Here is a 16,048-nt window from a genome sequence, read left to right on the forward strand (position 1 = left end):
CTAAATAAATGAATGTAAATGTACTTACCCTACAATTGCTCCAGTAACAGTACCCAGCTGTATAAATGGGTAAATAATTGTAAGCAGACTGACACTGTAAGTCACTCTGGAGAAAAGTGTAAGTGTAAATTTCCTTGGACCAAAGTGTCGGCAATGAGGGAAAACATCAGGAGAATTAGTCGGGTTTGTAAATGCATGCAGGGCTGAGTGGTTTATTTACAGCTCGTCCAAATACACACACACACACACTTTCAGAACCGCTTGTCCCTTACGGGGTCACGGGGAACCGGAGCCTACCCGGCAACACAGGGCGTAAGGCCAGAGGGGGAGGGGACACACCTAGGACGGGACGCCAGTCCGTTGCAAGGCGCCCCAAGCGGGACTTGAACCCCAGACCCACCGGAGAGCAGGACTGCGGTCCAACCCACTGCGCCACCGCACCCCCTCGTCCAAATATATTTAACATAATTAATCATTTACCTGACACATTTGTGCAACATCTCTTACAATGCTAATTATAAGATGCTCACAGATATTTTCCCATTTAAACAGCTGTTTTTTTTTATTCTAAATAGAGCAATTCTAGGAAAGTACCTTAAATCAAAAGTATCACAGCAGAACCTGAGTCCTTGAATTGCAAGGCAATCGCTGTAACCACTACAATACTGCTGCCCCATAAAATTTCTGGATGTATTTATTTGGGGCAACAGACAAACACTGCAGACGATCCACTTCAGCTGAATTATTGTCAAAAATTAATCACCAAACATCTGGATCATTATTATGCAGAGGAATTATAGGACATGATTGTTAGAAATTTTAAACGAAAACTAAAGAAAACTGCTCAGCCTTTGACTCAAGTCCAGGTGGTTATTTAATATCACATAGAGAGTAGCTGGCAGATAGACACCAATGAACTTGGAGTGGGTTCGACAGCCAAGCACTATGGAAAGGGATATATAGGACAGACTCTGAAATGAGGGTAAGGATTTTATACAGTGTAGTACAGCTAATATAGCTTTAAAACCACCGGAAATATTACTTTCAAAGAAAGTTGGCTGCACAGTCTCACTAGCTGACACAATTTTCAAAAGATATGAACATTTCAGGGGGATGCAGTGGTGCAGCAGGTTTGACCAGGGCTTGCTCTCTGGTGAGTCTGGGGTTCGAGTCCCGCTCGGGGTGCCTGGTGATGGCCTTGCATCCCTTCCTGGGGGTGCCCCCTCCTCCCCCTCCAGCCTTGCACCCTGTGTTGTTGGATAGGCTCTGGCTCACTGCACCCCCGTGGGACAAGTGGCTTCAGACTATGTGGTTATTTCAAGGAATGCTTCCCATTTTACTAATACAAATGTAGATGCACTGTTTTTAATATTTTATATGCTTACATAGGTAATTTAAATAGCAGTGCAACCCCTTTTCAAGATATATTTTTTACATTAAACCATTTGCAGAGACCACTTATACAGTACAAGGTACAGTGGCTTGGGAACAGTCCTGAGAAGCATAAGGGGTAAAGAGGGGTACAGTGTGGCAATTGCAGAGGAGTCACTGAGGACAATTTAGATTCATCACTCAGTCCACCCAAAACTCATGTATTTGGAATGTGGGAAGAAACTGGAGCACCGAAAGGGGAACGCATGCAACTCAGTTACTTGTGAATCAATCACATGTAAATTATTTTACAGGGAAGCGCAAAGGGCGTACAGTTGCTGTTCCAGTGAGAATTCAAAAAAAAAAAAAGAAAAACTGTAAATAATTTCTTTGAAGACGAGGGAGTTACAGATTCAGATGTTCAGTAGGGAACGAAGGCTATGTACTGGGCCAGCCTGTGCTCCAGCCTGTGCTCCAGCCTGTGCTCATCAGGTGTAAATGTTCATGCACTATAACATTAAGATCATGCCCGAATAAACCTTTACGCAGCTACTCCTGTAATGTAACGTAAATGTTTATAATAAAAAATTAGGAAGGAGATCAGGAATATTCGGATAAGTTTAATGCAGCTACACGTGTGATGAACATGGTGGAAATAAAGTAACTGCACTTAAGAATCACATGTCTGCATCTAAGTGTCTCTTCCTGCTAATGTAATGAACACATTGCATTTTCTACGAGATGTTCGTCGCTCTGGAGAAAAGTGTCTGATAAATGAATACATGTCAATGCAAATGTCAAATATAAATGTAGATGCAGTTCCCTCGGCCGTCCAGCAGATGGCAGTAGCATGAGTCGCTTTCCGCGGAGAGCAGTTAACGCATCGCACTGTTTATTGTATCGCACGGGAGTCCAGGACAGCGGAGCTCGCCGATGTGCAGGACATTGAACCCTGGGAAATCGCCTGGGCTTCGCGTGTCAAACCCGGCCCTTTGACGCGCCTTCACAGGAAATGGACTCACGTGCTTACATGTGAGCAGAGGAGTCCCCCGTTCCCCCCCCCCCTCCCACCCACCGAAGACAGCGCCTTCTCTTCTGCCTCGAGCTCGTGCCGGAGAGGAGGCTGCAGATGAAACGCGCGTCTTCATCTCAATCCGGATTTGGAGGAGTCCTCCAGCGATCTGCTCCTTCGGCGTCCCAAGCCAGCGCACCTGTCCTGTCCGGGGAGGAAAGCAGCGCTCGGTGCTCAGTGAGCGGTCTGCGCTTCCTTCGGGTCTGTCCTGCGCTCATCGCTCCTCCCGGGACCTCAGACTGGACCGAACCTTCTGGCTTCTCCATCTCATCTGCTGCTGCACCTAAACTGGAACCATGAGCAGCAGCGGTGAGAATCTGGTTCCTGCTCCTTTTCGTTTCTGTTCCTCACTCCCCATCTCATCATCGTTATAATAATATTGCCAATAAGGCTTATTCTCTGTTAATATGCTATTTCCCCATCAGACAAATGCGAGAAGTTCGTAATACTCTTATCTTTGTTGTAGCAAACAAATGCTGACCTGACTTGGTGGATCAAGCCCGTTAGATATCTTTTAAAAAAATTTACATATGTAATAAGAAGGGGGAAGAAAACAGAAAGTATCAGAAGACCTTGAGTCTCCGTTATTTTCATTCATTAATAGTTTGAAGAATTGTTAATTGTGTTAAGCCGTGTGATACTCTAGAACACAAGAAATCATTTCTGAAATGTACTTTAATTTCTGCCTCGGTAATGATGCTGAAGCATTCTGCCGTGGCTTTGGGTTTATGGATTTTATATTATATATAGTGACAGAGTACGTGCTGAGTGCGAAATATCACAGCCGAATTAAACAGATGTAAATAATATGTTGTTTTTGCGCTACATTCACGTTGACCAGTTAACACAGTTGGTGAGACGCTGAAAATTACCGTCCTGCCCAAGATTAATTAGGGACCACACACAGTAAAATTTTCGGCTTTAAATCAAGTTTGAGAGTTGAGACCAACTCTTGTGTGAAATCGGTGGGGATTTTCATTTCAACAACTCCCCACTGTAGATTTATTGATATTAATTATATTTGTTCTGCTACTACGACGTGGGAAATAATCGCCCAATTTTGTGATCTCAAGCTGTGCAGCCTCGTGTTTCTGGTTGTTAACGAGTCAATGTTCATCTTAGATTATTATTATTATTATTATTATTATTATTATTATGGTAGATCGAGCGCAGCTGCGCTCGTCCCACCCGACTGTGTGCACACGTGTTGGGGGCGGTGCTTCTTGAGGGGGCGTGGCCGTGTCCCTGTAACGTCGCGCTTTGATTGGCTGTGAGGTGTCACGCTTCGCCTGGAGTGACTTGAGTCCGGCAGTCGGTCCGACTCGTCCGCAGGTTCGGCCGAACTCTGGGAAGCTCGGCTATGTGGGCTTCGTGAGAACCCAAATCCGCACCGCGCGGCCACGCGTGCTCGCTTCCGCGAGGGCGGTGCGACGCTGCAGTTCCGCGTCTCAAAAAGGCGCGCACAGCATCTGTCAGTTTCCAGAACCAGAAAAAAATAACCATATTGCGATGTTATTTGACGGTTTTCGGGGGACTTTATGTGGTACACTTTACCCTGTCCGATAAGCCATTGTTGGTCAGTAGCCTTCATGAGAGTGATTTAGTTGCATTTTTTCACTTAGTTAACACTTTTCTTTAAAGCAACTTTGTTATTTACCCACTTTTGTAATTTGAAGGGGCGGTGGTGCAGTGGGTTGGACCACAGTTCTCCTCTCCCGTGGGTCTGGGGTTCAAGTCCCACTTGGGGTGCCTTGTGGTGGACTGGTGTCCTGTCCTGGGTGTGTCCCCTCTGGCCTTATGCCCTGTGTTACTGGGTTAGGCTCTGGTTCCCTGTGACCCCATATGGGACATGTGGTTCTGAAAATGTGTGTGTGTAATTTGAAGGGTGAATACCACCACTGTCCAATAAGTGGGATTTAAACCTGCAACCTCTAGATCCAACACTAGCACTTCTAACCACTCTGCAACTGGCTCTGCCTTTGGTTAGTACAAGCGATACAGTCATTTATCCATCTGTCAATCTAGTGTAAAAAATCTGCTCAGAAGGATTACATTCGGAGGGGGATTTGAACCAGTAACCTTCAAAGTAAAAGGTGGCAGCCCAGAGCAGTTCTTTGTATGGTGCTGCAGATGCCCTAACCGTGAACGGAGTTCGGAGCTACACAGCAAGACACCGCAAGCTTTTGGCTCCTGTTACTATGTTAATACACTCATTTGTAAGGAAGAACAGGGTGAACCAGGGGATTCTTGCTGGGATATCTAGTCATAGTGCCTGGGAGACTGAGTTTGCAGTGGTTCATACATGTTTTACATTTTTAAATCCTGCACTTTGCCATGGATCATTTTATTTCAGCAACATAAAGAGTGAAGGGTCTATATAAGGGCATATGTATGAGATTGAAGAAACTTCTGGATATAAATTTTGTTTTCACAATGCTGCATATTGACATTGCATAAATAATACTGGCCTATGTGACTTTAAATCATATTTTACAGTTGTCCCAGAAGGTCAAATTACCATAAACAAGTTTTGCTTGGATTATGAAATCCCATATTTGGAAAGATAAATGGCAGTTTACTCTGTAAATCATGTATACTGTTTTCATTAAGACCTTACAACTGATTGAATACATGGGAAAAAAGTTTCTCAGGGCTTAAAAGGCTTGAGGGTATTAAAAAGTAGGTTTTCAGTGCATATTAAGATTCATGTCGTAACACTAGGCATGTAATAATGATACAGGCAGTCCTTGGGTTATGAACCTCCGACTTACATACAACCCGTAGTTACGAACCACCCCCCGTAAACCCTACTATATTAAAAATTCGAGTTACATACAATCTCCTCCGTGAACCGCCACCTTATCGTGGTGGAGGGGTTTGAGTGCCTGAATGAGTCCAGGAGCTATGTTGTCTGGGGCTACATGCCCCTGGTAGGGTCTCCCATGGCAGACAGGTCCTGGATGACAGACGAGACAAAGCGCGGTTCAAAAACCCCTTATGAAGGAAAAAGCAAGGCGTCCGTTTACCCCGCCCGGTATGGGGTCACCGGGGCCCCACCCTGGAGCCAGGCCTGGGGGGGGGGCTCGCATGCGAGCGCCTGGTGGCCAGGTCTATGCCCACGGGGCCTGGCCGGGCTCAGCCCGAAGCCATAACGTGGAGCCGCTCTTCGGTGGGCTCACCACCTGCCGGAGAAACCGTAAGGGGCCGGTGCATTGTGAGTTGGGCGGTGGTCGGGGCCGAGTGCCCGGCCGACCCAAACCTCGGGCGCCAACTCTGGTTTTTGGGACTTGGAATGTCACCTCACTGGCGGGGAAGGAGCCTGAGCTGGTGCGGGAAGTTGAGAGATACCGTCTAGATATAGTCGGGCTCACTTCCACTCACAGCTTGGGTTCTGGAACCACTCTACTCGATCGAGGGTGGACTCTCCACTATTCTGGCGTTGCCCAAGGTGAGAGGCGGCGGGCTGGTGTGGGCTTACTAATAGCCCCCCAGTTCAGCCGCCATGTGTTGGAGTCTACCCCGGTGAATGAGAGGGTCATCTCCCTACGCCTTCGGGTCAGGGAACGGTCTCTCACTGTCGTTTGTGCTTATGCGCCTAGCGGCAGTGTAGAGTACCCGGCCTTTTTAGAGTCCTTGGGGGGCGTGCTGGAAAGCGCTCCCACTGGGGACTCTGTCGTTCTACTGGGGGACTTTAACGCCCACGTGGGCAGCGACAGTGATACCTGGAGGGGCGTGATTGGGAGGAACGGCCTCCCTGATCTGAACCCGAGTGGTGAGTTGTTATTGGATTTCTGTGCTAGTCGCGGTTTATCCATAACGAACACCATGTTCATGCATAAGGGTGTCCACCAGTGCACTTGGCACCAGGACACCCTAGGTCGGAGGTCGATGATCGACTTTGTAGTCGTTTCTTCTGACCTTCGGCCATATGTCTTGGACACTCGGGTGAAGAGAGGGGCTGAGCTGTCAACTGATCACCACCTGGTGGTGAGTTGGATTCGATGGCGGGGGAAAAAGCTGGATAGACCTGGCAGGCCCAAACGCATAGTGAGGGTCTGTTGGGAACGTTTGGCGGAGGCCCCTGTCAGAGAGGTCTTCAACTCCCACCTCCGACAGAGCTTCAACCAGGTCCCGAGGGAGGTGGGGGACATTGAGTCCGAATGGACTATGTTCCGCTCCTCCATTGTCGGTGCGGCGGTTCGGAGCTGCGGCCATAAGGTCTCCGGTGCCTGTCGCGGCGGCAATCCCCGAACACGGTGGTGGACACCGGAAGTAAGGGATGCCGTCAAGCTGAAGAAGGAGTTCTATCGGGCCTGGCTGGCTCATGGGACTCCTGAAGCAGCTGACAGGTACCGACGGGCCAAACGGAGCGCGGCTCTGGCAGTCGCCGCGGCAAAAACTCGGGCTTGGGAGGAGTTCGGTGAGGCCATGGAGGAAGACTTTCGGTCGGCCTCAAAGAGATTCTGGCAAACCGTCCGGCGACTCAGAGGGGGGAAGCGGTGTTCCACGAACACTGTTTACAGTGGAAGTGGTGCGCTGCTGACCTCAGCTGAGGATGTTCTCGGGCGGTGGAAGGAGTACTTTGAGGATCTCCTCAACCCCTCCGACACGCCTTCCGTAGAGGAAGCTGAGGCTGGGGACTCGGAGGGGGACTCGTCCATTACCCTGGCTGAAGTTGCCGAGGTAGTCAAAAAACTCCTCGGTGGCAAGGCTCCGGGGGTGGATGAGATCCGCCCCGAGTTTCTCAAGTCTCTGGATGTTGTGGGGCTGTCTTGGCTGACACGCCTCTGCAGCATTGCGTGGAGTTCGGGAACGGTGCCTCTGGACTGGCAGACCGGGGTGGTGGTCCCTCTTTTTAAGAAGGGGGACCGGAGATTGTGTTCCAACTACAGGGGGATCACACTCCTTAGCCTCCCTGGGAAAGTCTATGCCAGGGTACTGGAAAGGAGAATCCGACCGATAGTCGAACCTCGGATCCAGGAGGAGCAATGCGGTTTTCGCCCTGGCCGTGGAACACTGGACCAGCTCTATACCCTCACTAGGGTGCTGGAGGGTTCGTGGGAGTTTGCCCAACCAGTCCATATGTGTTTTGTGGACCTGGAGAAGGCATTCGACCGTGTCCCTCGTGGCATCCTGTGGGGGGTACTTCGGGATTATGGGGTTCGGGGCTCGTTGCTACGGGCTGTTCGTTCCCTGTATGACCGGAGCAGGAGCTTGGTTCGCATTGCCGGCAGTAAGTCAGACCTTTTCCCGGTGCATGTTGGACTCCGCCAGGGCTGCCCTTTGTCACCGATTCTGTTCATTATCTTTATGGACAGAATTTCTAGGCGCAGTCAGGGAACGGAGGGTGTCTGCTTTGGTGGCCGCGAGATCTCGTCTCTGCTTTTTGCGGACGATGTGGTCCTGTTGGCTTCATCAAGTCAAGACTTGCAGCGTGCACTGGGGAGGTTTGCAGCCGAGTGCGAAGCGGCGGGGATGAGAATCAGCACCTCCAAATCCGAGGCCATGGTTCTCAGTCGGAAAAAGGTGGATTGCTCCCTCCGGGTTAGGGGGGAGTTGCTCCCTCAAGTGGAGGAGTTTAAGTATCTCGGGGTCTTGTTCACGAGTGAGGGAAAAATGGAGCGGCAGGTCGACAGACGGATCGGTGCGGCGTCCGCAGTAATGCGGTCATTGTACCGGTCTGTTGTGGTGAAGAGGGAGCTGAGTCGTAAGGCGAAGCTCTCAATTTACCGGTCGATCTACGTTCCTACCCTCACCTATGGTCATGAACTCTGGATCATGACCGAAAGAATGAGATCGCGGATACAAGCGGCAGAAATGAGTTTCCTCCGCAGAGTGGCTGGGCGCACCCTTAGGGATAGGGTGAGGAGCTCAGTCACCCGGGAGGAGCTCGGAGTAGAGCCGCTGCTCCTCCGCATCGAGAGGAGCCAGTTGAGGTGGCTCGGGCATCTGTTCCGGATGCCTCCTGGACGCCTCCCTGGGGAGGTGTTCCGGGCTTGTCCCACTGGGAGGAGGCCTCGGGGCAGACCCAGGACACGTTGGAGAGACTATGTCTCCCGGCTGGCCTGGGAACGCCTTGGGGTTCCCCCAGAGGAACTGGAGGAGGTGTGCGGGGAGAGGGAGGTCTGGAGTACTCTGCTCGGACTGCTGCCCCCGCGACCCGGCCCCGGATAAAAGCGGAGGAAGATGGATGGATGGATGGATGGAGTTACATACAATGGTTCGTAATAACAAATGGTGCTATTTTGTGATGCTCATCAAGATGTTGCGCATCTACAGGGGTTCGTTGACCCATGATCGGACCATGTTGCTGTTAACAGTGTCTCCTGTGTTACTGTATTTGGCTTTAATTTTCTTGCTTTTACCCTCCTAACGATGGCACCAAAACATAAATGTGATGCAAGTGATGGTGATGCATCAAAGAAAACAAAAACGATCACGACTGAAACTAAAGTGGAAATAATAAGGCGATCTGGAAAAGGTGAAACACCAACAAACACTGGAAAGTGAACATTAAAGTTTCTTTAATGTTCTTATACCTACACACAGACACACACACATTCTCTCTCCTCCTCTCTCTCTTTCTCTGTTATACTGTAAATACTGTATGTAGTTACATTTATTATTATTATCATTATTGTCATTACATCATTACATTGTATTATTATTATTATTGTTATTATTATGACTGTATTGTTGTATTGAAGACGTTTTAGTGTATCTGGAAGTGTTTCTTTAATGTTTTTTGTGCATAGAAAGGTACACAATATACTACATACTAAAAAAACATTTGACTAACTGACGTTAGACAAACCGTATCGAACTGTTCTGAGTTACGTACAAATTCGACTTAAAGACAGACTTAGGAACGAAACTCGTTCGTAATCCGGGGACTGCCTTTAATAATACTAATGTGGTAAATAGCTACCAATTCAATATAAAGCAGTAGGATGCTGACCTGAGAACCAGACCTGTGCCTCACATGTCTGGTCTACTAGTAAATCTTTCCTGGGTGTCTGAGAAAAATCAGTTTACTTCACCATCTTCACGCAATGGCAGAAAATTTGCAAAAACAGCCTTTATGCTCCCAGTTGACTGGTCTTCAGGCTATTATCCCATTTACTGCGGAAAATTGCTCCAATTGTATTGATCAGCAATCATCATCACCAGCTGGTGTGGATTGCATATGGACCGGCTGGGAAAGCCATTGAGAAAGTGCAGGGCCGTAGTTTTACACCCCCCCCCATATTTCTTTACATTATAATTGTCAGAATTGTGGATACCAAGTCACTGAGCTATTACATATAAATACATATAAATATATAAATTCTCCTCTCTTATGCCACGCACTGTGAAAATCACAACAGTTTTGTTTGTTGGCTTGAGGAAACTGGGATGGAAACACATGCACCTTTGCATTTATTTATTTATTTATTTATATTCAGCCAACACTTTTCTCCAAAACGACCTCAAGCTCAGCTTAAATAAAAGTGCACCTAATGTAATGGAAGTTCATGAGGCAGAGAGATGAAATCAGGAGAGAAGTGGGGCTTGAAAAAGATGTTCAAATGGATTCAGCAGTTGTGAGTGAGAGAGGGAGCTCATTCCACCTCACTGGAACCTGATCCACCAATATTCCGGCTTTAGATATTGAAAATCTAGGGCAGGGGACCACACAATGACCAAAGGTGAAGGAGTATAGCTGTTTGGTTGGGGAACAGCAGTTGATCAGGTCCTGCGGGTGTTGAGAAGCAGGTCTATTGACGGTCTTGTAGGCCGTAACCAGCACTGAACTCGCTACGAGCAGCTACAGGAATCTAACGGAAAGAGATGAGGAGGGCGGATACATGGGAGTGCTCTGGCAGGTCAAACAGTAGCACTTTGATCAACTGGCGAGGCTTGATGGAAAAGTCCAGGAGAACCATCCGGCAATCCAGGTGAGATATCACCATGGTTCGGAGCAGGAGCTCCGCAGGGTATGTTGTGAGATAAGTGTGGATCCTCTGCATGTTCTACAGGGCGTTCCTACAGGACCAGCTTATGACTTTGGCGTGTTGAGGGACGCAGAGTTGAGTCAGTGGTTAAAACGCTGGATTGTTGTAATGTCTCCATATCCTTAGTGCACAAAATGCTAAGGGCTGTATTCGTAGCACGCGTTGTGTCCAGGATACGTAGCGAGAAACTCTCATCGCCCTGCTCACGTATTTTATTCGTGTCCTTGGCAGCCTCTAATCAGGTAGGCAGCGAAATCCGAAAACAGACGCAGATCTGATTAGAGTTTAGACGGGAATTAAAAAGGCGCTGAGCAGTGCAGCTCCCTGCTCCAGGCTTTGATCTGTCAGAACGTGGTCGTCATCTCATATTAGAGGAGCTATTATGGACCGTGTCGGGTCTCGGCCTGCCTTTCGTTCTTCTGCTTAACCGGTGACGGTGATACCAACCCCCCGTTCACATAGTTCAGAGGCTGGGCTGGGAGAGCGCTTTTCCTGTGGAGAAGATGTTAATGTTGCGGTTTGGGAATTGCCACCTTGCGCCGCAGATGGGATGGCGAAACAGGAGTGACGCCACAACATCGTGACCTCGCGCTCGTGGAAAGCGACGGCCTCGTTACTCCGGGTCTGGCAGCAGGCGAGGAGAGACGTGTCTCGATCGCTCGTAAATCTTGCTTCTCGCACCGTTTTCCCAGCACAGCTCCTAGGACGGTGTAAGGAATGGCGGCGGCTGTTAGCGCTAGCGGTCAGAGCGGCGATCTTCGGACCCATAGGCTGCAGGCTCAAATCCCACCCCCAGCTGTAGTATCCTTGAGCAAGGTACCCACCCTGAACTGCTCTACTAAAATGACCCAGTTAGGTAACTAAACATGGGGTAGTTGGTAATGTAGTGGTTAGAGTTGCTGGCTTTGGATCCACAGGTTCCATCCCCACCTTTGGCTGTAGAGCCCTTAAGCAATGTACGTACCTTGAATTGCTCCAGTAAAGTGACCCAGTTGGGTAAATGTATAAAAGGGGGCAGCTGGTAGCATAGTGGGAGGAGCTGCTGCCTTTGGCTCTAAAGGTTACAGGTTTCAATCCAACTTGCAGCTCTAGTACCCTTGATGAAGGTGTCTACCCCCAATTGCTCTTGTAAAAATAGCCAGCTGTATAAATGGGTAAATAATTGTAAGCTTGTAAGATGCTCTAAAGAAAAGTGTCAGGCAAAGGTGGCCCTGGGATTTCCATCCTCAGCAGAGCTCTTCTGAATACTTTACTTAGCTCATTTTACTCTGCTTCGTGAACTTTGTAGGACTTCGACGCAACAATTGTGCGGCGTCGCCTTTCTTCTTTTTTTTACCCAGATACGTTCAGAGACACTTTCCGACTTGAACGGATCACGCTGAGCTCCTCGCTCAGTCGTAGCTCAGCGGGACCTTGCCTGGCACGTGCATGTAAATCACTCGGGGTCACTGGAGGTTCCACGGTATCTGCAGTCCTTCTCTCGGGTTTCGCATCTGCTCTGGAATATTAAAACGGGGCGGCAGGTAGTTTTGCGGGTTGGGTTTGAATCCCGCTCCTGCTGGAGTGCCCTTGATCAAGGAACTTGCCCTGATGATTGCCTCAAATAAATAATATAGAATAAAGAAATAAATTACTTTCAATGCTCCTTGTAGACCATTGTTTTTTTTTAATTATATATAATAAAATACATTTTTTCCTCCCTGTAGACCATCGTTTTTTCTTAATTATTATACGTAACATATTTATTTTTGTCCTCCTTGGAGGCCATTGACTTTCTTTTTTAAATTATATATATTTTTTCCTCCTCACATTCACTTTAGCTTGACCCTCGGCAGGATCTCTGTCCTGCTGCCCCGGGCCCTCAAGCAGGAGGTCATAGCAGAGCCCCGGGGTAGAGATCACCTGCCGTTAACACGACTGACAGCTATGGCAGGTTCGCTCTCAGATCCCCGCGGCTTCGGCAATCATCCCAGTTAAGCCTCCGAGGCTGTTCTCATTTGGCTCTGCTCTCATCTTTTTTCTATTTAGTTTCACCATTATTTGATGTGTTCATAAGCGACATAAAACTGGCAGCATGTTAAATTCAATACTAGTTTTTTTTTTTTGTATGGATTCACCGAAAAGCTTTTTCTTATTAATCTCGAGTTCTTATTAATTTTATATTAGGTACTGAGGATATTATTCCTTGTTTTAGCTCATTCATGAATAGTTATGTTTTTTTTACTCGCACATTGAATCTCTGTTGATGTCATGTAATCGATTTCCTATTTGATCACTATTTATTTACTTTCTCCTTCTGTAGACGGACTCCTTTCCGTGCTGTAAACTCGTCTTTTCCAGCAGTTATGTGCTATAGGGCTGTGTGTTCATGCTGTCCTACATTTCCCTTCCAATTAGTTTGCTCATCCCGAAACGAAACGGCGGAGCAGATCCGCTTTTCGTGGCGTTCCCTGCTGCCCTTTTGGGACGGCTGCCTGGATCGCCGCCCTCCATATGGGCGCACCGTGGGCCAGCGTGGCGGAGCTGGCATCTGATGCCCCTCCTCGCGAAACAGCTCCTCCACCGCCTGTCCTCCTGCCGGGCCCCTCTGGTACGCTTCGGAGCCCCATTGCATAAACGTGGCCTTTGCACCGGCTCTGCCGTGCGTGCGTGCGCCCCACCCTCCGACCGTGGGCCTGTGCCACAGAACCCCCTAGATCAGCATGGTTTCCTTAAACAGTAGATGGAGAGCTTACAAGTCGTTCTCTCTCTCCCCTTTGCTCTGTGTGTGTGTGCTGGCAGCAAGTAAGAGAGAGGGAGGCACCAAATGAAAGTGTGAACTTTGACCTTAGGGGCTGTTGGATGTGATGCTGGTGGTATAGTGGTTACAGCTGTTGCCTTGGGCTCCAGCCGTTGGAGGTTCAAATCCCACCTTTTGCCGTTTTACCCCTGAGCAGGGTACTTGTGCGCAACTGCTCCAGTAAAATTACTCAACTGTATAAATGGGGGTCGGGGGCACAGTGGCGCAGTGGGTTGGACCGGGTCCTGCTCTCCAGTGGGCCTGGGGTTCGAATCCTGCTTGGGGTGCTTTGCGATGGACTGGCGTCCTGTCCTGGGTGTGTCCCCTACGCCCTGTGTTGCCGGGTAGGCTCCGGTTCCCCGCGACCCCGTACGGGACAAGCGGTCCAGAAAGTGTGCGTGTGTGTGTGTGTGTGTGTGTGTGTGTATAAATGGGTAAATAATAGTAAGTTTCTTTGGTGAAAAGTATCAGAGAGATGTGATGGGGAGAGAGTTCGGCTAGTGCGTGTGTGTGTTCGCAGTGTTTGTGCCCCTATAAGATCAGGTGACAGGTATGAGCAGAGCTGCTTCTCCTTCATTTGTTTCACACCTGATCAACGCAGGAGAACCTCTCAGGTCACAGCAGCCCTACTGTTCCTCTCAGAACGCAATGTGTCAAGTGTGTCGCTGTGCTCGATATTCTTTGCTTAATTTGTGAAACACTGCTGTGTGTAGCGTGACGCTGCGTGTCTTTGGGGGGATGTTTATATTGGTTCTTTCTCGGGTGCTAATTGGCTTGGGGGAGGGTCAATAAAGAACCGTGGTATTTCACAGGGCTACTTGTTCATTCTGGAAGGTTCTGAGGATGATCAGCACACACTCGTCTCAGAGCTCATTTGTTTTATTCGTTCTGTTGTGTTTCCAATAATGTTACAGCCCAGAGGACTAGTAATGCGATGCTGTAAACTGTGACATATTCCGAAATATGTGTTTTTACAGCGTTGAAATTGTTAATGAAACTGAAAAGAGTCCAGCTGTAGTGTAAAAAAATGAGGGCATGGTGTGGAAGAGTAAAACAGTGTAAATGAAGTCAGAAGACTGACATGCAACGGAAGACTGTTCTCATAGTGACCGCGGTCTTACGGGGTATCTGTGGGGTAAAAGATCCACTGTGGTGTTACAGTCGATTTGTGGAGTAAAAGTCTGCTTGTGTTGCAGTGTATTTGTGGGGTAAAAGATTAGCCGTCATGTGAGAGTGTAACTGTGGGGTAAAAGATTCACTGTGGTATTACAGTGTATCTGTGGGGTAATACTGGCTGCGATGCCCCCGCAGTAAGGGGGCAGGGGGTGCCGAAGGCTGCGATGAAGGCGCCACGGGTCCAAGAGCAGCAGCTTGTCTCCCTGTGGCGAACAGTGGGGATGTCAGATGTCAGGCCTGGTCACTCGGCCCCCACTTTTCGCGCCACTTTCCGCTTGAGGAAACCTGACGCTTGCAGGAGGGGGCACTTCACGGTCCCCCCCCCCCTTCCCACCGACCTGCTGCGAGATCCAGATGCCGTTCCTGCAGGTCTGGCACCTGTGCCTCGTGTCAGAAAGTCCACCTGCTCAGCACCAGCCGCTCACCACGCTCCGGATGAACGCGCACACTTTGCTGCATCCTTACCGCTCCGTCCAGCCCGGTGAGCATGGTTGCGGTGTGGGGGGGGGTGGTGGTGTCCCCCCTGGATAGGACGCGGTCCACTGCGAGGCACACACACTCCCTCATCCACCCAGTCACACTGTAAGGACAATGTAGCGTCCCCAGTCCACCCGAATTGCACGTCTTTGGAGTATGGGAGGAAACCAGAGCACCCGGAGGAGACCCGCGGCCGAACGGCTCAGATCCCGTGAGCCGCCCCGCACCCATATCTCTCACCGAACGCCCTGCAGTGTTCATAGTGTGTAAAACAAACCCGAAGCAAACCGAACGCACTTTCAATAATCTTTTCATGAGAGGAATTCTGCTGCATTGCGAACGCCGTTGCGACCGAACTTGTGAACCTGCCTTTGTTTCCCTTTCGCTATTCATCTGTGCCGCTACTAGGAAGACGGGTAATGCGCCAACACGCCTCTTTGCCTTTCCCTCCCGGTTTCTCGCTAGACTGCAGTTTGGCACCGGAGCGGAGGAGAGATTAGACGTCTGAGTGCTTATCGTACGGCCGATGACGTCGGCATGTGAATCCAAGAGAGTAATACTGTACCGTGTTGGAAGCACTTGGCACCACTTTGATTAAAAATATAACTTCAAAAAGGTTGTGGGGTGCTGGCAGTGTAGTAGTTTGAAGCCAAAGGTGACAGGTTCAAGTCCTGCCTCCAGCTTTACTACCCTTGAGCAAGGTATTTACCCTAAATTGCTCCGGTAAAATTACCCAGGTGTATAAATGGGTAAATAATTGTGACCTTAACACTGTAAGTCACTTTAGAGTAAAGTTTCAGATAAATGTAATGTACTGCGATAGTAGACCAACGGCCGGATGTGACCTATGCGGTTCCGCATCGGCAAAACAGTGTCTCCTGCTCGATTTCGGTCTGCAAAACAATTTGGGGCACTTTCCTCAGTACGCCGATAACTTATTGTGCCCCAGTACTGTCTGCAGTGTTGATGAACAACTTTGCCTGAGGAACAAGCAGGGTGGGGGGAAAAAAAATATAATTGTTGCTTGCACAGTGTCTAATCTTGTGCGGTTTATCTAAAAAAAAAATAAATAAAAACGGTGCAGTAGACTCAAAACACTGAAATTTCTGTCTCATCTGATGGAACGTTCTAGAAGATCTGGCTTTCTTTGGCTGCAACAGCCAGATGGGTTTTTTTTTT

The 16,048-nt window shown here is 48.9% G+C and overlaps 1 protein-coding gene across 16 annotated transcripts in view; it reads left to right on the forward strand.

Moving 5' to 3' along the window:
- Nucleotides 1-2,250: 2,250 nt before the first annotated feature.
- The window catches only part of LOC108934366 (actin-binding LIM protein 3-like), an 87,667-nt gene continuing 73,869 nt past the window's right edge, over nucleotides 2,251-16,048 (forward strand). For all 16 annotated transcript variants that reach the window (XM_029250961.1, XM_029250965.1, XM_029250964.1 and 13 more), the window contains exon 1: nucleotides 2,251-2,752. In XM_029250961.1, coding sequence (XP_029106794.1) covers nucleotides 2,740-2,752 — 13 coding nt within the window. In that variant the 5' untranslated portion in view covers nucleotides 2,251-2,739. The remainder of the gene's footprint in view (nucleotides 2,753-16,048) is intronic.

The sequence above is a fragment of the Scleropages formosus genome, chromosome 4 (assembly GCF_900964775.1).
Source record: "Scleropages formosus chromosome 4, fSclFor1.1, whole genome shotgun sequence".
NCBI classification, from domain to species: domain Eukaryota; kingdom Metazoa; phylum Chordata; class Actinopteri; order Osteoglossiformes; family Osteoglossidae; genus Scleropages; species Scleropages formosus.